Genomic DNA, 14,914 nt, shown 5'->3' on the forward strand with positions numbered 1-14,914 from the left:
GGGCGGGATTTTTTAAAGTGTGGCAGTTAACGGATATTGCAAATTTTAACGTTACGGGATCTGCGCCATCTCGTCTGGCCCGATTCAGCCACTGCGGGTTCTTTTCCAAGTATGGATGAATTATCATAGCTTGTGTCGATGAGTTCTCCAAACCAATTTACATGAAATGTTACGGTGATTGAAAGCAGAATGGGTTGTTTGAGAATGAGCACAGGACGACATCGCGCAGGATCATTTCCTAAAACATAAACTTGACAACCGGCCAATTGTCCAATAACGGTAGAAAGTTGGAGGCTTGGACACCGCAAGCAACGGACAGACATCACAGTTAAGACTTGAATTTTGTGGCCCAAACCTTGTGCCCATTAGGATATGCAAGGTACAAAGGCAAAATTGTCTCGACTTGACAGTCCAGAACGGAAAACGCATTTTACTTGCTGGTTAGCGATTTGGGTACTCCAATACTCCTTCAATGGAAAATGATGACAAAACTCTACTCACATAGTTAACTAGTGCCTTCTCCGGCGCGCTTACATGGCCTGCCATGCATTAGGCATTGTTTTCAGGAACATGAGGCCAATAATCCACGGTTACATGTCCCTCTGTGGGAAGTGCTCCATACTGTATGTAGGGAGTACATATGTACTGCACAAATTGCGTCTTCGCCGCCCGCACCTCTTCTCCAATCCATCTATTGGTACCTCGATGCCGCCCTCAGATTCAATCGATCGGGCAGATCCAATATCTGTCAAAAGGAACAGACCTTTCGTCAACAATCCTGTTGGCGTAAAATACCGTTGAATCCCGCGATCCACAAAGGGGCGATACGAAATATCCATAGTCGTATGTGCCGCGACAGGTGATCGCTGACCAGTGCTGCTTCAAGTGAGGGACAGAACTTTAAATCGGGTTCAAGAACAGCTCTGGAAGGGCATCTGGAGCAGGTTTCTCGGTTGAACTGAAGCTCGTTCCCTCTACGATAGGGATTTGAGAGAATTTGTAAATACATAGGATTGAGCAACCAATGCCGGAGTACGCATACGTACTCACTACATGTTCCGTAGTTGCCGTCAGCCTTCGACAAAAGAAAAGTAGAGAGAGGTTTGTTAGTTCGAATTTCGAGTAGTAGAGCAAGGTAACTTGAAAACCGAGAGAACTACACCTGAGTGCGGCATTGAGATCCGAGAAAACCGCCTTGCCGCAGCATGGCTCCTATCGCATTGGTCTACAGGACTTTGTCGCTACATTGTTGCAAGATTCGCTCCGAAACCAAGGTCTTGGAAACATCAAACCGTAAGCAAGCTAACCACCTGGTAAAGTATCATAATCACATGAAGTTCGCTCAGCCTAGTTTGTGCATGGCGGCCGTGAAGATTTACATTGAAGCAGATAGTCCGTAGACATTGCGCAGTTTTTTTGGAGCCGCCACCGACGCTAGAACAATGACATTATTGGGGAAGCTACTCCGTGTGCTGAACCAAAACCGTCACCCATGTACTCCCCACGTCGTACACATGCCAGTGTGTGCCATCTCGTACGGACGGAGGAGGGAGCCCCGAAGGGTTGCATCTCTGAGCAACACTTGCACCCATTCCCGGGCATCCAGATCCGTCTCGGGAGATAAGAAGTAACGAATCTCAGCGACATCAAAATACGCAGGGCATGCATTACCAGCAGATAAAGACAAAAAACTAAACTTCAAAGACACCCAGAACGCGGGGCGGAGTCTTAGCCCCATAACATGCATGTCCATATGTATAAAGTCGGGTCGCCTGACAGGACTTTCTCCCCTCAGTGTTCCGGGGCCATGGCCTCACCACAGCCAAGTTCCCAGTTTCTCTTCCAGTTCAGCCCAACCACCAGGGTAATGACTCCATACAACTGTTAATATTCACCCCACGCAAGAAATACTCTGAAGAAGCCCCGTCGAAGGTTTCATTTTTGCGCGCCCTTTTCCCCATGAAAGGCAGAGGTCTCGTGTGGTTGAGGGATATTTTGGCATTTGCTTCTCTGCGATCCGCTAGTACTCCACGGTAATATCATACCTTTCAGAAAAGGATCCAAGCATGAAAGAGACGAAGCTTGCCAGAGACCGGTGATAATAGTCCATTCAGCCGAACAAAGAAGAGAAGTGGGCCATAGCTCGCGCTAAGCCTACCTAGAGCTTATCACCCGTCACTCCATGCCGGGAACGGCGATCGTTTCTGTTTCGGTGTGTTCCCCAAGCTTAATTCCTTAGCGTCAGTCTCTCGCGTTCAAATACATTTGATTTGTGACAGGGCGCCAAATTGCCTAAAAGAAAGTAAAATGACAAAAGACCAATGATTACTGGTGCTCGAAATAGAAATTATTCCGAACATGGCGAATTAAATCCGCCAAGCGACAAAGCGGAAGAAAAAAGAATCTGGAAGGCTGAAAAGTTACGCTTGTCCCTTGCTTGCGAGGTCAAAAGTTTCGATGAAAGTTCTCGTGCGGAGTTCTGAACCTCATATGTTCCATGTACGAATCTCAGTCAATTCCAAGCGTGCGACTTTTAACCATTCAGGGATGTTGCGAGGCGTGGACTCAAAATCTGCCTTATGGCTGTCGTTAGCAGTTTAACCCTTGCCTTGAGGAAGTGGAGCAGTCATTCGGCGCGATCCGTGCGGGGGTTGTTGGGCTGTGACTTTGTAACGACATCGCAGATGCTATACGGCGCACGCTGTACTGTATTGTTAGTACCAAAAGGAAAAAAAGGCATCCCTTCGACGGCATATGCTATATGTCTGATCACCCAAAAACAGCCAGCAACAAGATTCCGCAAATGCTAGCCGCCATGAAAATCTGACCAGAGAAAGATGGGGACAAGAAGCTTCTCTTCACGCAAACCAACCGTCACGCCACCCCCCTGTGCCTTGGCGTTAGCCATGAGCCCGCCACACCGAAACCCGAAGAGCGTTGCGGCTCACAAATAAACAATGTTCTTTGTGGGCTGTACTCCCTATGGAGCAGTCTCCAGCAGTTGTGGAAAGGTTCCCTGTGCAGAGACATTATTAGGAAGCAGATTCGAAGGGAGAAGAAGGCGAAAACATTCCCATATCTTTCAGGGGCGTTTAGGGTTTTGTCCCTCGCCATGAGCCGCCGTGCGTTCGACATGTAAATCCTTACAGGGAACGGTACATCCCGAGTTGTTCCCATGGTGCGCTTGTCCAGAGCTGTCAGCCCTGGCCCCCAACCGGTCTGGTGCTGTAATGACACCCACAACCTGTAAGAAACTCTCCAGAAGGCGCGGGAAGCGTTAATTTCTATTCGCGGACCATGGTTGGGTAGCCTGTGCAGGACTGTGTCCTCCATACTCTGTATACAGTGTATGTAACAATCCCCCCTTCTTTCATTTTACCATCCTCTTCGGTTCAGCTTTAAACGCGACAGGGATCAGTGTGGCAGAAAGGCTGCTTTTGGCCCAGAACCACACAATATATGTACTGTACGTACGGAGTACGTACAAATGTAAATACATACATATAGCTTGCTCCAGCCGCGTTGTTTTTTATTTTTATTTTTCGTCTTTCTTGTTCCTAGAGCTTCAACTGCTTTGGTTGCCGTTGACGCCGGTGGTCGCCCTACCCTTTTCCTTTTTGCTTTCTATCTTGCTCCCACCAGTCGTCAGCAACCTGGCTCTTCTTGATTAAAATGGCTGACAAGGAAGCTATTCGGTGCGTCGAACCCGTCCGCAATGGCGTTAGGACCCAGCAGCTAACCTCCGTAACAGCCATGACTCTGTCAGCGGCTTTGACCGCCGGGAGAGCGTTGCAGCAATGTCTCAAAACCTTACTGGGGAGTGCGTAACTGGATAGATCAAATCTCCATCAAAAGATGAGTAACTTCGCAAGGAATACAAATCTGATAATGTATCCACAGGATTCGAAATCCCTTGAGCGACATCCCAAAGGACCAATTGCTCAGAGATGTTGAAAATTTTGCAAGCAAAAAGAACATGACCGATATCCTGCCACTCCTCCAAAAGGGAGCATTGGTAGCCCAAAATCCGGCCGACTTCGAGAACATCCCCGAGCTTGATGAGTCCGATCGGGAGGCTCTGCGCAATGAAGTGACCCATCGCTGGAGACACCCATGGGCTCTGTACTACACCATCGGCCTTAACTCCATCGCAGCAGCTATTCAAGGTTGGGATCAGACAGGTAAATAGTTAGCTTGTGGATTTGAGGGCCAAGTATACTTTGCGCCACTTTGCTGATACATGCGCAACAGGCTCCAACGGTGCCAATCTCTCCTTCCCGGTTGAATTTAATATCCCCGACTCAGGATGTTCCGATGAGGCACTCTGCGATCGGAATGCATGGATTGTGGGATTTGTCAACTCGATTCCCTACATTTCTATCGCTCTGTTGTGAGTATAATTGTGTCATTGGGATCATCGCCGTTTTGAGGCTCATTCTGACGATTGATAGCGCTGGCTGGCTTTCGGATCCTATCAATGACTGGATCGGCCGTCGAGGCACTATCTTTATCGCCGCGATTTTCAGTCTTCTCGCTCCAATCGGATCTGCTGTCACGCAGAATTGGCCGCAACTTGTTGTCTGCCGTATTATGCTGGGGATCGGTATGGGTCTGAAAGAGGTCACTGTTCCAGTCTTCTCCGCAGAGAATACGCCTGCCAATGTTCGTGGTGGTCTTGTCATGTCGTGGCAAGTATGGACGGCGTTCGGAATTTTCCTAGGAACTTGCGCAAACCTGGCTGTTGTCAACGTTGGAGCAATCACCTGGCGACTGCAGTTGGGCTCTGCGTTCATTCCAGCTGTGCCTCTCGTGCTAGGTATCTATTTCTGCCCAGAATCACCTCGTTGGCTCCTCAAGAAAGGCAAGTATGCACAAGCATACGCGTCCCTTCTTCGACTCCGTAATACCCCCCTGCAAGCCGCCAGAGATCTTTATTATGTTCATGCTCAGCTCGTTCATGAAGAAGTCGTTCTTGAAGAATCTGGCCTTTCAAAGAAAAACAATATGCTCACGCGGTTCATTGAACTGTTTACTATCCCCCGCATCCGACGTGCAACTCAGGCTTCGGGTATTGTCATGATCGCCCAACAAATGTGTGGAAGTAAGTCGATTGCCCTGACAAAGTTCCTAGAGAATGGCCTGACCGAGGTCCTGTTGAATAGTCAATATCATCGCTTTTTATTCCGCTTCCATTTTTGAACAAGCCGGGGCTTCCAACATCGAAGCTCTTCTTGCTTCGTTCGGATATGGCCTGATAAATTTCCTCTTCGCCTGGCCGGCAGTGTGGACTATCGACACATTTGGCCGTCGAGGACTCCTCCTCTTCACCTTCCCTCAAATGTTCTGGACACTACTGGCTGCCGGAATGTGTTTCTTCATCCCAGAAAGCAGCAAGGCCCATCTCGGCCTCATCGCCTTCTTCATTTACCTCTTCGCGGCCTTCTACTCCCCGGGTGAGGGTCCAGTTCCCTTCACCTACTCTGCTGAAGTCTTCCCGCTGTCCCATCGTGAAATCGGTATGTCTTGGGCTGTGGCAACAAATAACTTTTGGGCGTCCGTGCTCGCACTCACCTTTAAACGTTTGATCCGAGCGTTCACACCGCCTGGTGCATTCGGTTTCTACGCTGGTCTGAACATTGTAGCGCTAATCCTCATTTTCCTCTTCCTGCCTGAGACGAAGCAGCGTACCCTCGAAGAACTTGATTACGTCTTTGCCGTGCCGACGCGAACCCACGCAAAGTACCAGCTCACCAAGGTGCTTCCATGGTGGTTCAAGAGGTATATCTTGATGAGAAAGCACGCTGTCTGTCCTGAGTTGTACCACTTGGATGCGCCTGGACATGTGAACCAGCGTAGAGAGAAGCATGCAGGTGTATCCAAGGCCTGAACAGGATTTTCATCGTCCAAATTCCAGAACAACAATTGATGTTTTGGTGTTAAGGAGAATACGGTCGTGGCACAAAGCTCAAATTTCTTTGCGCCTAAATCTTTGATGACTGGTCGCATTTTCCCTAAACCTAAAATCCTTACCCAGTTCGCTTCATATGTTTATTTTTCATATACCCTCTTCCTGTCTATCATATTGGCAAGAGGCGAGTTTTGAGATGCGTGTGGCTGGCTTTTTTATCATTAGTAATCCATTTTCTATTAATTCCTTCAGAGAATGATAATATACTCGAATGCAAATGCCTCAAAAATTTGTTCTTCAACCTGTCCTTGTCAAAATGGAAGTCTGAGCCGAGCAAGTGGCCAAATCCCGCTGCCTCCCAATAGGATCCAAAGGACAAAGGGACAAGGGGCCTGGAGAACAGGAAAGGATGATGCAAAACTTTGACAGGGCAGGGATTGTCCTGGTCAGCCGTGCGAGTTGAAATCATACTCCATACTCCGCGCAGAGTCTGCCATACGCGCAATGATGAAAACAATCTCACTACATTGTGCCAAACATGAGCACAAGGTGCTTGTTGTTAGATGCTACCGATATGATACGTTAACGGAATCCGTAGATGGTTTAAAGAGATGGGAGTCGAACCCGTCGGCTGTCTGGAACGAAAGGAAAAGTTATTGTTGTGGGGTAGAATCCACCCATGGCATGTGTTGATGGGTGGCTCGGGCCGTCAATCAGAATTCTCGCCTGTTGGACTGCCCAATTTGTTCGACGCAACAGTGCAGCTAAATAATTATTACGGTTTCCCGACACCTCATCAATGAGGATCTGCCGCTTAACTCTATAGCTAAAAAGCATCTACGAATCTGCATCTGAGCCGGCCGGCTTGTTGTAACCATGGAGGCTCCTCTGCGTCTTCGAATACTTCATGGATCTGATCTTTACGCTGGCGGAGCTTGGTTAATTACTGTAGGACTATGTTCCTTCGAATACCACGGTCACCACCTGCCCACAATCTATCGCCGAACGGACACATCTTCAGAGCTTTCTTTTTCCGATGCCCTTTTCGAGCTTCCCAAGACAACTACAATCCTATTAACAGTAGTCACAGGGAACCAGTACCAAACGTTTCTAAGGATACCTTTCGCTTTGGGGGTGGAAGACATATCCTGCATATCCCAGTTCTACACAACCCTTGGAAGCATTCTTCGAATACATTGAAGAGGACTGTTGTTCAACCTATGAAGGAGAAGATGCATTGCTCATCCTGGCCTTGATGTCTCAACATCTCAAGCCACAGCACCTTGTTCGATCCAGAAACTGTCGGCCAATGGCGAAGACTTGGATCGCGCGCTGAAGAAGGTGGGCTGGGGATTCTCGGGAAGTTTCCATAAGCTGTTCTGCTCTGCTGATGATATCGAGTATATGGTAATCCAATGCAAATGCTGGTCATATGGAAGGCTCAGAATGGGTAATGTTCCGCTGGCCATTGCTAGAACAATGGCTTTTCACTTCTGCCCTAGAAGCATCCTATATGTTCATGACGTATGGAGCACTGAGTAGCGCAGATCCCCACAGCTCTCTGGCCGACGAACTGCCTCCGGAATTCTAGAGCGGTATAGAGTACAGGAAGTCCTGATGTCCAGCCTCGACTGGTAATCCTAGTTTTGGCTGGACCAGCCGCCAAGAATAATATAAAGTTTAAGATGGTGAGTGCTCCTGATAATCACCACCTGAGAAATCAAAGGTATTGTCTTTTGAGACACGGGACACATGACTGCATTTGAAATGCCCAAGGTGCCTTGTTCTGGAGATAAGTCGGAGTTTCGTCCAGCCTGCCGTGAAGGACTCAGAGCTTCCTAGGATGGAGCAAAGGCTGCGGGGTACAAGACTGCCTGTTACTGTGAAGATCATATCTATGTAAACTATCTCATGAGACCAGCAGGAGATAGAAATCTGGGAGGTAAGATTCCAGACCTTGCCTGGACTGCCTACCTCCATGAGCATACACACATCGATTATGCCGCTGCTAAGCTGTGTAAATTGAAGATCTCTCCATGACATTGTTATTTCCAAGTTTTCACTTATCTAGTTGTTCTTGTGATGACACTGGAGCTGGGTGGAATAACTAGCCTGTACTCCGTAGAGCTGAGCAAGTTCGTTGAATGTTGTGGCCCAAGCTCTTAGCATCATCGTCATCATCTGTTTGGGGGGGTGGGTGGCATGTGATACCAGTAGGGTTGAGACCACTTCTGCTTCAACCCTATTTTCCCTGGTTGACACACCTCTTCCTGCACATCATCTTTTGCGCCCTGATTCCGTCCGTGCTGCATTCTTAATTGTTGCCGTGTTATTTAAACCCCGATGCCCGCTTGAAGCAGCCCGCCTCCAGGCAAGCACGTTTCTCCGCAGTTGATACGAACTCCACCAAAAAACAGGCAGCTCTCAAAGGGCTCGATTCTCAGAGCATACGCGCCCGCAACCCAGCGCGTTCGGTTCAGAGTTCACTCTGTACCAGGCCTTATTTCCTCTGCTAAGGGACTCTCGAAACGATCGCCGGCATGCCTGAACCACTCTCGTCCCCGAACCCGATCCCTCCCCGCACTAGCTCAACCGGTGTCACAAATGGAGCAACCTACTCGCCTCCCGCACAAAATATAATACTGAAACCCGTCTCCGAGGAAGAATGGATCGCATCTTCGTCTAGAAAGTCACACAACCGCACCTTATCTCCCAGCTCGACCAACGGCTGCGGCGCCCCCTGTGAAGCGAAGATCTGTACCAAAACGGTGATCAGCAATATCGACGGAATGTGGTCCGTGGAGAAGGAGAGGATCCTGCTGGGTCCCTATGAATATATGGTACACCAGCCGGGCAAGGACATACGCAGACAGCTCATCGCGGCGTTTAATCGCTGGCTACAAGTTCCCGAGGAGAGCCTGGCTGTTATCACCAAGGTCGTGTTGATGCTTCATACAGCTTCTCTGCTGTAGGTGTAACGCTATTTTTCTGTTGCTCTCACGGCCCAGAGACACAGTGAATGATAATGAATAGAGCTAATAGTCCGGTTTTGATATGCAGTGTAGATGATGTCGAAGATTCTTCGGTCCTGCGACGAGGTGTTCCGGTAGCGCACAATATTTTCGGGACCGCGCAAACGATTAATTCAGCAAATTATATATACTTCTTAGCATTGGATGAGATCCAGAAGCTGCGAAATGCCGATGCGATCGGAATATTTACTACGGAACTATTAAATCTACATCGAGGCCAGGGAATGGATTTGTTTTGGAGAGACACGCTCACATGTCCGACCGAAGAGGACTACCTAGAGATGGTGGGAAACAAGACGGGAGGATTGTTCAGATTGGCTATCAAGCTCATGCAGGCTGAGAGCGAAGTCTCCGTGTAAGCTCTGACATTATACCTGCTCAGACACATGTTTTCTAACAACTGCTCGACAGTGACTGCATCCCCCTCGTGAACTTGATGGGCCTCATCTTTCAGATCTGCGATGACTATCTCAACCTCTCCAACCCAACCTACAGCAAAAATAAAGGCCTTTGCGAAGACCTAACAGAGGGAAAGTTCTCCTTCCCCATTATCCACTCGATCCGCTCCCAGCCAGATAACCTACAACTTATTAATATCCTAAAACAAAAAACGAAAGACGACGAGGTCAAGCGGTACGCGATTAATTATATGGAGAGCACCGGCAGTTTTGCGTATACGAGAAAAGTGGTCTCACAGCTGCGTGATAATGCTTTAATGGTGATTGACGAACTTGAAACTACCTTAGAGCAAGCGCAAGATGGCCAGAGTTCCAAAGCTGAAGGGAGCGGGGAGATGGTGCGGTCGATTCTGAACAGAATCGTTGAGCCAACCCTGAAGCCATGATTGGAGGTCTAAAGTTCTTTTCTCTTATGCATAGCTCATATTTTTCGGTGGTCATACGTCCCGGTGTTTTCCTGTATGGGTCAGGGCGGAGGGTGTTTTCATATGATATCAAATGGTGCGGGAAGGATATTTGGTTTGGAGAGCCCCTTTGAATCAAGGTTGTTTTCCTTATGGTATGGGCAATGGTGTTTCGCGTAAAATTGTCATTAGGCGGGGGCAACTCACTCATTCGCGTACATATCCGATATTGGGATTTCCGGATAGAAGCAAGCGAGTTCGAGGATATTGTTTCCTAGGCTGATCGCCTTTAAGCTGGTGTTTGGTATATATTTCTAAGCGACCCGCAAACCTAACTAAGGGTATCAACAAATAAAATCTCTAAAGCAAATATGAAAATAAGATCCCGAGAATTCACCCCCGCTATCCACTTATCGAAATTCCTAAGAAATGTAGATTGCAAAAGCAATTCCAAAACAAAAGCCCCGACAAATCGACGTGGGTCTCACATAACGATGCAGCAAGCCTTCTCCAACTTTCGTAAAAGTGTAGGCACGGCCCTACGAACGGCCTCTTCAACAAAAGTATTTCCTTGCTGCTGCTGCTGCTGCTCATGGGCTTGGGGAGCATGTTGCGGGTAGTGATGCTGTGGCTGATGATGTGGAGGAGGATGATGAGGTTCATAGGGCGGCATCTGCGCCGGTCCACCGGTCAAATTGACGTATATCCTTCCCGCGTTTTCTTCCGTACAATATTGCAAGCCGAGATCTCGGCATACTTGCTCCACGCGCGGTTTCAGCTTCTGGACGTGGTTGGCTGAGTGGTTTCCCTTGCCAACAATCCTGCATTATCTCGTAAGTTTCCCTCCCTCGTGTTATTCGCTCTTCAACGCGTGCAACGCTCGAGCGGCACCAAACTTACACGTGAAGATGCGTCTGCCCATGCGCCTGCGCATACTTGATCCGCTCTTCTAAAATATCTTCCGCTTCCTCCATGAATTGACCATGCAAATCGATCGTGTCGTCCGGCACCCGACCGTTGGCGTTGTTCTCGCGGAATATAAACTGGGACGCTTGTCGGTTGTATTCTTCCATCTTTCGACCGTGGGCCTTTCCTTGCTCGGAAAGTTCTTTGGCGAGGGCGCCATCGCCGGCGGCGTAGGCTTGTTGGGACTGTTAAGGGGCATGTCAGCTTTCATGCTAATCAGGGTACGCATATACGGGGTATTGGGGCGAGAGTGAAGGGGAGTTGGCTAGGAGAAACGAACGCGCTCAAAGCATGAGGAGCGCTTTGCTGCCTCTTGTCTGGCTAAGCCGCGAAGGCGGTCATATTCGGCTTCAGCGTCGCTGCTCTGCTCATGGTTGAAGGCTGGGGTTCGAGGACAATGGTTAGCATTTTGGGATTGGGCGGTGGCCTTTTATCGATATCAGGGAGACTCGGAGTATTGCTCACCTCTTGGGCCGAGGTACGACATATTATGCGACATAGTATAAATTGGAGTAGATGGGGTGAAATGGCTTGTGAGTATTCCGTACCTCAGCCTTCGATTGACGGTCGTGTCCGCTTCAATTAAGCCGCAGCCCTACGAAAGTCCGGGGATGCGCAGGAACACATTCCCGACCATCATGGGTCCAAGTGCGTGAGCGATGCTACAAACCTTAATTTCCGGTGGATAAAGATCTGGCCCGTATTTTGCACTTTGTAAACAAGCCCTAGTGTGGGGTGAGTTCCGCGGGCTCGCTTCCTCTCTTTCCCATACAATTCCATGATCTTCTTGAGGTTCATACTATTATTTTAGCAGTCCTCAAACGCAATGAAAGAGCACAGTACCCACAAAGACTGTGAGAGAATGGACTTTGAGGATACTGGCGTGTCGAATGAGATACCGACGAAATTCCTGGGCTGTTGGGTGCATAGACAGTAAGGGGAACGCCATTGGTAAACATATCCCAGGTACTATGGACATCTACGACATTCCCAGGATATTGAGGGAAAATAAAGGCCTAAGTACCCCATTTCACGGGCGTCATATTCGTCGTCGAGCCGAAGGCTCGTTTGAGCGGCTATATGAGTCCAAACTAAAAGCAGCCGTCCATTTTATCGAAAAGCTTCTACTCCGCTTTTCCCTACCAAGCGAATGAATCGTCGAAAGAGATGAGAGACATGGTCAGCGGCGCCTTTAGTACGGTAAAGTAACCACTACTTGGTTGATTCTATATTCTATATCGTTTCGGAGGGCCACCTCAATGTTAATGTGGGTGGCCGCTGGTAGCTCATTTTTCTAACCATTAACCCAGCTGGGGGCTTCACTAATTTGACTCTCGTTCGTGCCTACGTGGAGGAAAAGGGCGCTGCTTCGAAACCCTCTGGGCATTCTGCGGTCCCTTGTAAGATATCGCTTGAAATGCCAAGCAGGGCACAAACTCTGCAATGTGTTGTTGGCAGCTCTCCCTCCCACAAGCTGTTTGAACTCCTGTCGGAGGGATATCACGAGATGCCTCTGCATGTCTGAGCCACAAAATCAGAAGTTTAGCCTGATCTTCATGGCGTTGTTTGATAGGCGCGCGTGAAGCGAAGCTGCAATAGCTCATGCAGTAGTTCCGGAGTCTCAACCCGATAAACTATGTTTGGAGCATGAACCTGGAACTCTGAGGACTCTCGCCTTTCCTTTTCTGGAGTGAAGGCTGCTGTGTGCCTCGTCTCGACAACTGATAGAGCTGCTCGGAAGCTTCTTTACTCATGTTAAATCCCCATATATCCGGTCAGCTGGAGTCCGGGAGAATAATCGGTATGAACAAAGTCATAGAAGCACCTGGGAAATGGCCCCTCTCGACGATAATTCCGCAACCTCCGACGTTGTCTATACTGGCTTTTGGATCGACTATGATGGCAGTGCTGTTGGCAAATATCGACTAACTTTGAAAACAAACCAGGCCCTCATGCTCTTGGCTGCACTTACAGTTCTAGTCACCCTCTCTGCCGGTCGCAGCTGGAAACTGTGGTGTTCAGCAGTCCACTATGTACTCCAGTATCGCCAGGCCAAACCTTCTTCTCGCACATCCTCTATCCGACAACAACAGGTTGTTCTGCGAAATTCAGAGACCGCAGGTGGTAGTCTCTTTGCTCTCTTGGGCCTTGCGATGCAGAAGCGCGATCCCGCCAAACGAGAAAAACTAGTTCTGATCTCCTTATCTCTTTTACACTGGGGTATATTTGTCGTTCTCGGAATCCTGACGTCGCAGATCGCCACTGGGAGGACTGTAAGGTCGATAACGACGAATCACTGCGGGAGCTGGTTGGCAAAGGCTATTCCGCCACTGAATGCGTCGTCGATGGAACAACGGGAAGCGTCTGCTACGCTCAACGAGCTCGACCTGAACTCAACGTTAGAAGCCGATGATTATGTCCGACGCTGCTACACCTCCAAAGTCGACGGTGCTGTCGGATGCAACTTGTTATTTAAACGGTTTCTCCCTCATAAAATCGAGAACAACAAATGCATATTCTCCAAGGATGTCTGCGCAGAGGCTGATGGGATTGCAGTGTCATTCGACTCTGGGAATATCTCGTTCTCTGACCTTGGATTGAACTCCGCTTTGTCAGATCAGCTTTTCGTTCGCCGTCGGTCGATCTGCTCACCCCTACCTGCAGAACCTTTCATGTACACCAATGAGCAGGCGATCCAGTCACTGGGGCTGCTCAAGAGTGTCCTCGATGATCCAGAAGAGATCCGGGCGTTTTCGCATGTTAAATTAGAGAAGCACACGAACTGGACCACCCATTACCGCAACGCCCTTTCCCAGACGTACGAAGTCTACACCGAACTAGCGGGGGATGCTAGCTTAGCATCTCCGCTCCTGCAACCGGAGAGACCTTCCATGCAAGTATCAGTGATCACGGTGATGGGAGAGGCAGTTGTGTTCTATGCACCCTTCTCTGACGCATTCTTTAACTTCGATCGTCGAATAGACACGATCGATACCAGGGGGAACAATTATACATATTACAGAATCGGACGGGCCATAAACAGCGTCGCTTGCCAGGAAATGGTAATGTATTGCAGCAAGTATACAAACTTCTGCACGTCGTGGGAAGGTGTCTATACGGTCAGCAATTCGTATCATATCTTGGCCGGCGATCGCTCTTCAGACACTGTAATTGAAACTGCGTTCGCCGCTGTTAATCTGGCGATGGTACATTCGACCCTGTTCAAATCGATTAGCAACCGCGGAGCTTCTGCACTGCTCGCCACCCGCTTCCTCTCCAACTCAAACCAACTTCGTCTTGTCCCAGGGCAATGGAAAATCGAAGTGGAGCGCTGGTTCCAAGTGGCACTTGCACGGGTTCAGTTGGCAGTGCTAAGATTCGTGAAGACTCCGGGACTGGATAGGACGCGTGTCGACAACACCTGGGACTTGTTACCGGTGCTAAAGGGCGTGTGCTCGATTATTAAATTCAACTCTGCCGACCACACCACTCTGAGCAGTCTTGGAGTTCTGATAGTCGTGGCGTTCAGCGTGTTGCTCACCACGCTGAGTATGTGGGACGTGATTTTCACATCACTAGTGTCTAAGAGAGTCCTCACTGCATGGAATAAGGACCATGCCCTTGAGCTCCTTGCAGCTCTAAATAAGGCGGTAAGTTGTACACCTATGCCCGGAGACAGGATAGGGGTTTTCCCATATCTAAACAGGACCACGCTCTAGGACGCAGAACAGACTTTGGAGCGTAACGAAGGAAGTGGCACGTTGGAGGACAAGAAGCCGCACGATATGGAGGGAACTGCGACGACGAATCTCCTGAGTCCATCCGAATCATTGAAGTCTGGCTTCTCTATACCACGGAAGCCAGTTCCCTCGTCATTGGTACCTTGAGATGCGGAAAAAGAAGATCACCGCCGCGCCCGCAGGTACTGTGTGTAATGATTGGAATGGGAGAAAATGGGAGTTAGACACTTGCATTTTCGAGGTTTCTATGGAATAACCGGCACTCTGCATCGTAGTATGTCACGACATTTTCATCTTTAGCTACGGTCCTCACAGAGCATCCCATGCCAAACATCTGGCGCGCCGCCCACGGCAAGGAGCTGGAAAACATCTTTTGTGTAGAGGCTTGGCGCCACATCTCATTGGC

The 14,914-nt window shown here is 49.0% G+C and overlaps 4 protein-coding genes across 4 annotated transcripts; 3 read left to right on the plus strand and 1 right to left on the minus strand.

Annotated features, from left to right (window-relative positions):
• Window positions 1–3,566: 3,566 nt before the first annotated feature.
• D8B26_005751 (uncharacterized protein) lies at window positions 3,567–6,193 on the plus strand. The gene is made up of 6 exons (XM_003069303.2): window positions 3,567–3,695; window positions 3,752–3,820; window positions 3,901–4,181; window positions 4,252–4,390; window positions 4,452–5,101; window positions 5,163–6,193. The coding sequence occupies exons 1-6, from the start codon at window positions 3,673–3,675 to the stop codon at window positions 5,885–5,887; spliced, it is 1,887 nt and encodes a 628-aa protein (XP_003069349.2). The 5' UTR covers window positions 3,567–3,672; the 3' UTR covers window positions 5,888–6,193.
• A 1,801-nt stretch (window positions 6,194–7,994) lies between these two features.
• On the plus strand, window positions 7,995–10,269 carry BTS1 (geranylgeranyl pyrophosphate synthetase). Its single transcript, XM_066124982.1, has 3 exons — window positions 7,995–8,876; window positions 8,969–9,295; window positions 9,352–10,269. Exons 1-3 carry the CDS (start codon window positions 8,449–8,451, stop codon window positions 9,782–9,784), a joined length of 1,188 nt encoding a protein of 395 aa, XP_065981063.1. The 5' UTR covers window positions 7,995–8,448; the 3' UTR covers window positions 9,785–10,269.
• D8B26_005753 (uncharacterized protein) lies at window positions 10,264–11,267 on the minus strand (the record flags this gene model as incomplete). The annotated part of the gene is made up of 4 exons (XM_003069305.2): window positions 10,264–10,623; window positions 10,703–10,953; window positions 11,049–11,149; window positions 11,234–11,267. The coding sequence occupies 4 exons, from the start codon at window positions 11,265–11,267 to the stop codon at window positions 10,287–10,289; spliced, it is 723 nt and encodes a 240-aa protein (XP_003069351.2). The 3' UTR covers window positions 10,264–10,286.
• Window positions 11,268–12,462: 1,195 nt separating this feature from the next.
• On the plus strand, window positions 12,463–14,905 carry D8B26_005754 (uncharacterized protein). The gene has a single exon (XM_066124983.1). The coding sequence runs from the start codon at window positions 12,601–12,603 to the stop codon at window positions 14,485–14,487; it is 1,887 nt and encodes a 628-aa protein (XP_065981064.1). The 5' UTR covers window positions 12,463–12,600; the 3' UTR covers window positions 14,488–14,905.
• Window positions 14,906–14,914: the final 9 nt, after the last annotated feature.

This window comes from Coccidioides posadasii, chromosome 3 (assembly GCF_018416015.2).
Source record: "Coccidioides posadasii str. Silveira chromosome 3, complete sequence".
In the NCBI taxonomy this organism is placed as follows: Eukaryota; Fungi; Ascomycota; class Eurotiomycetes; order Onygenales; family Onygenaceae; genus Coccidioides; species Coccidioides posadasii.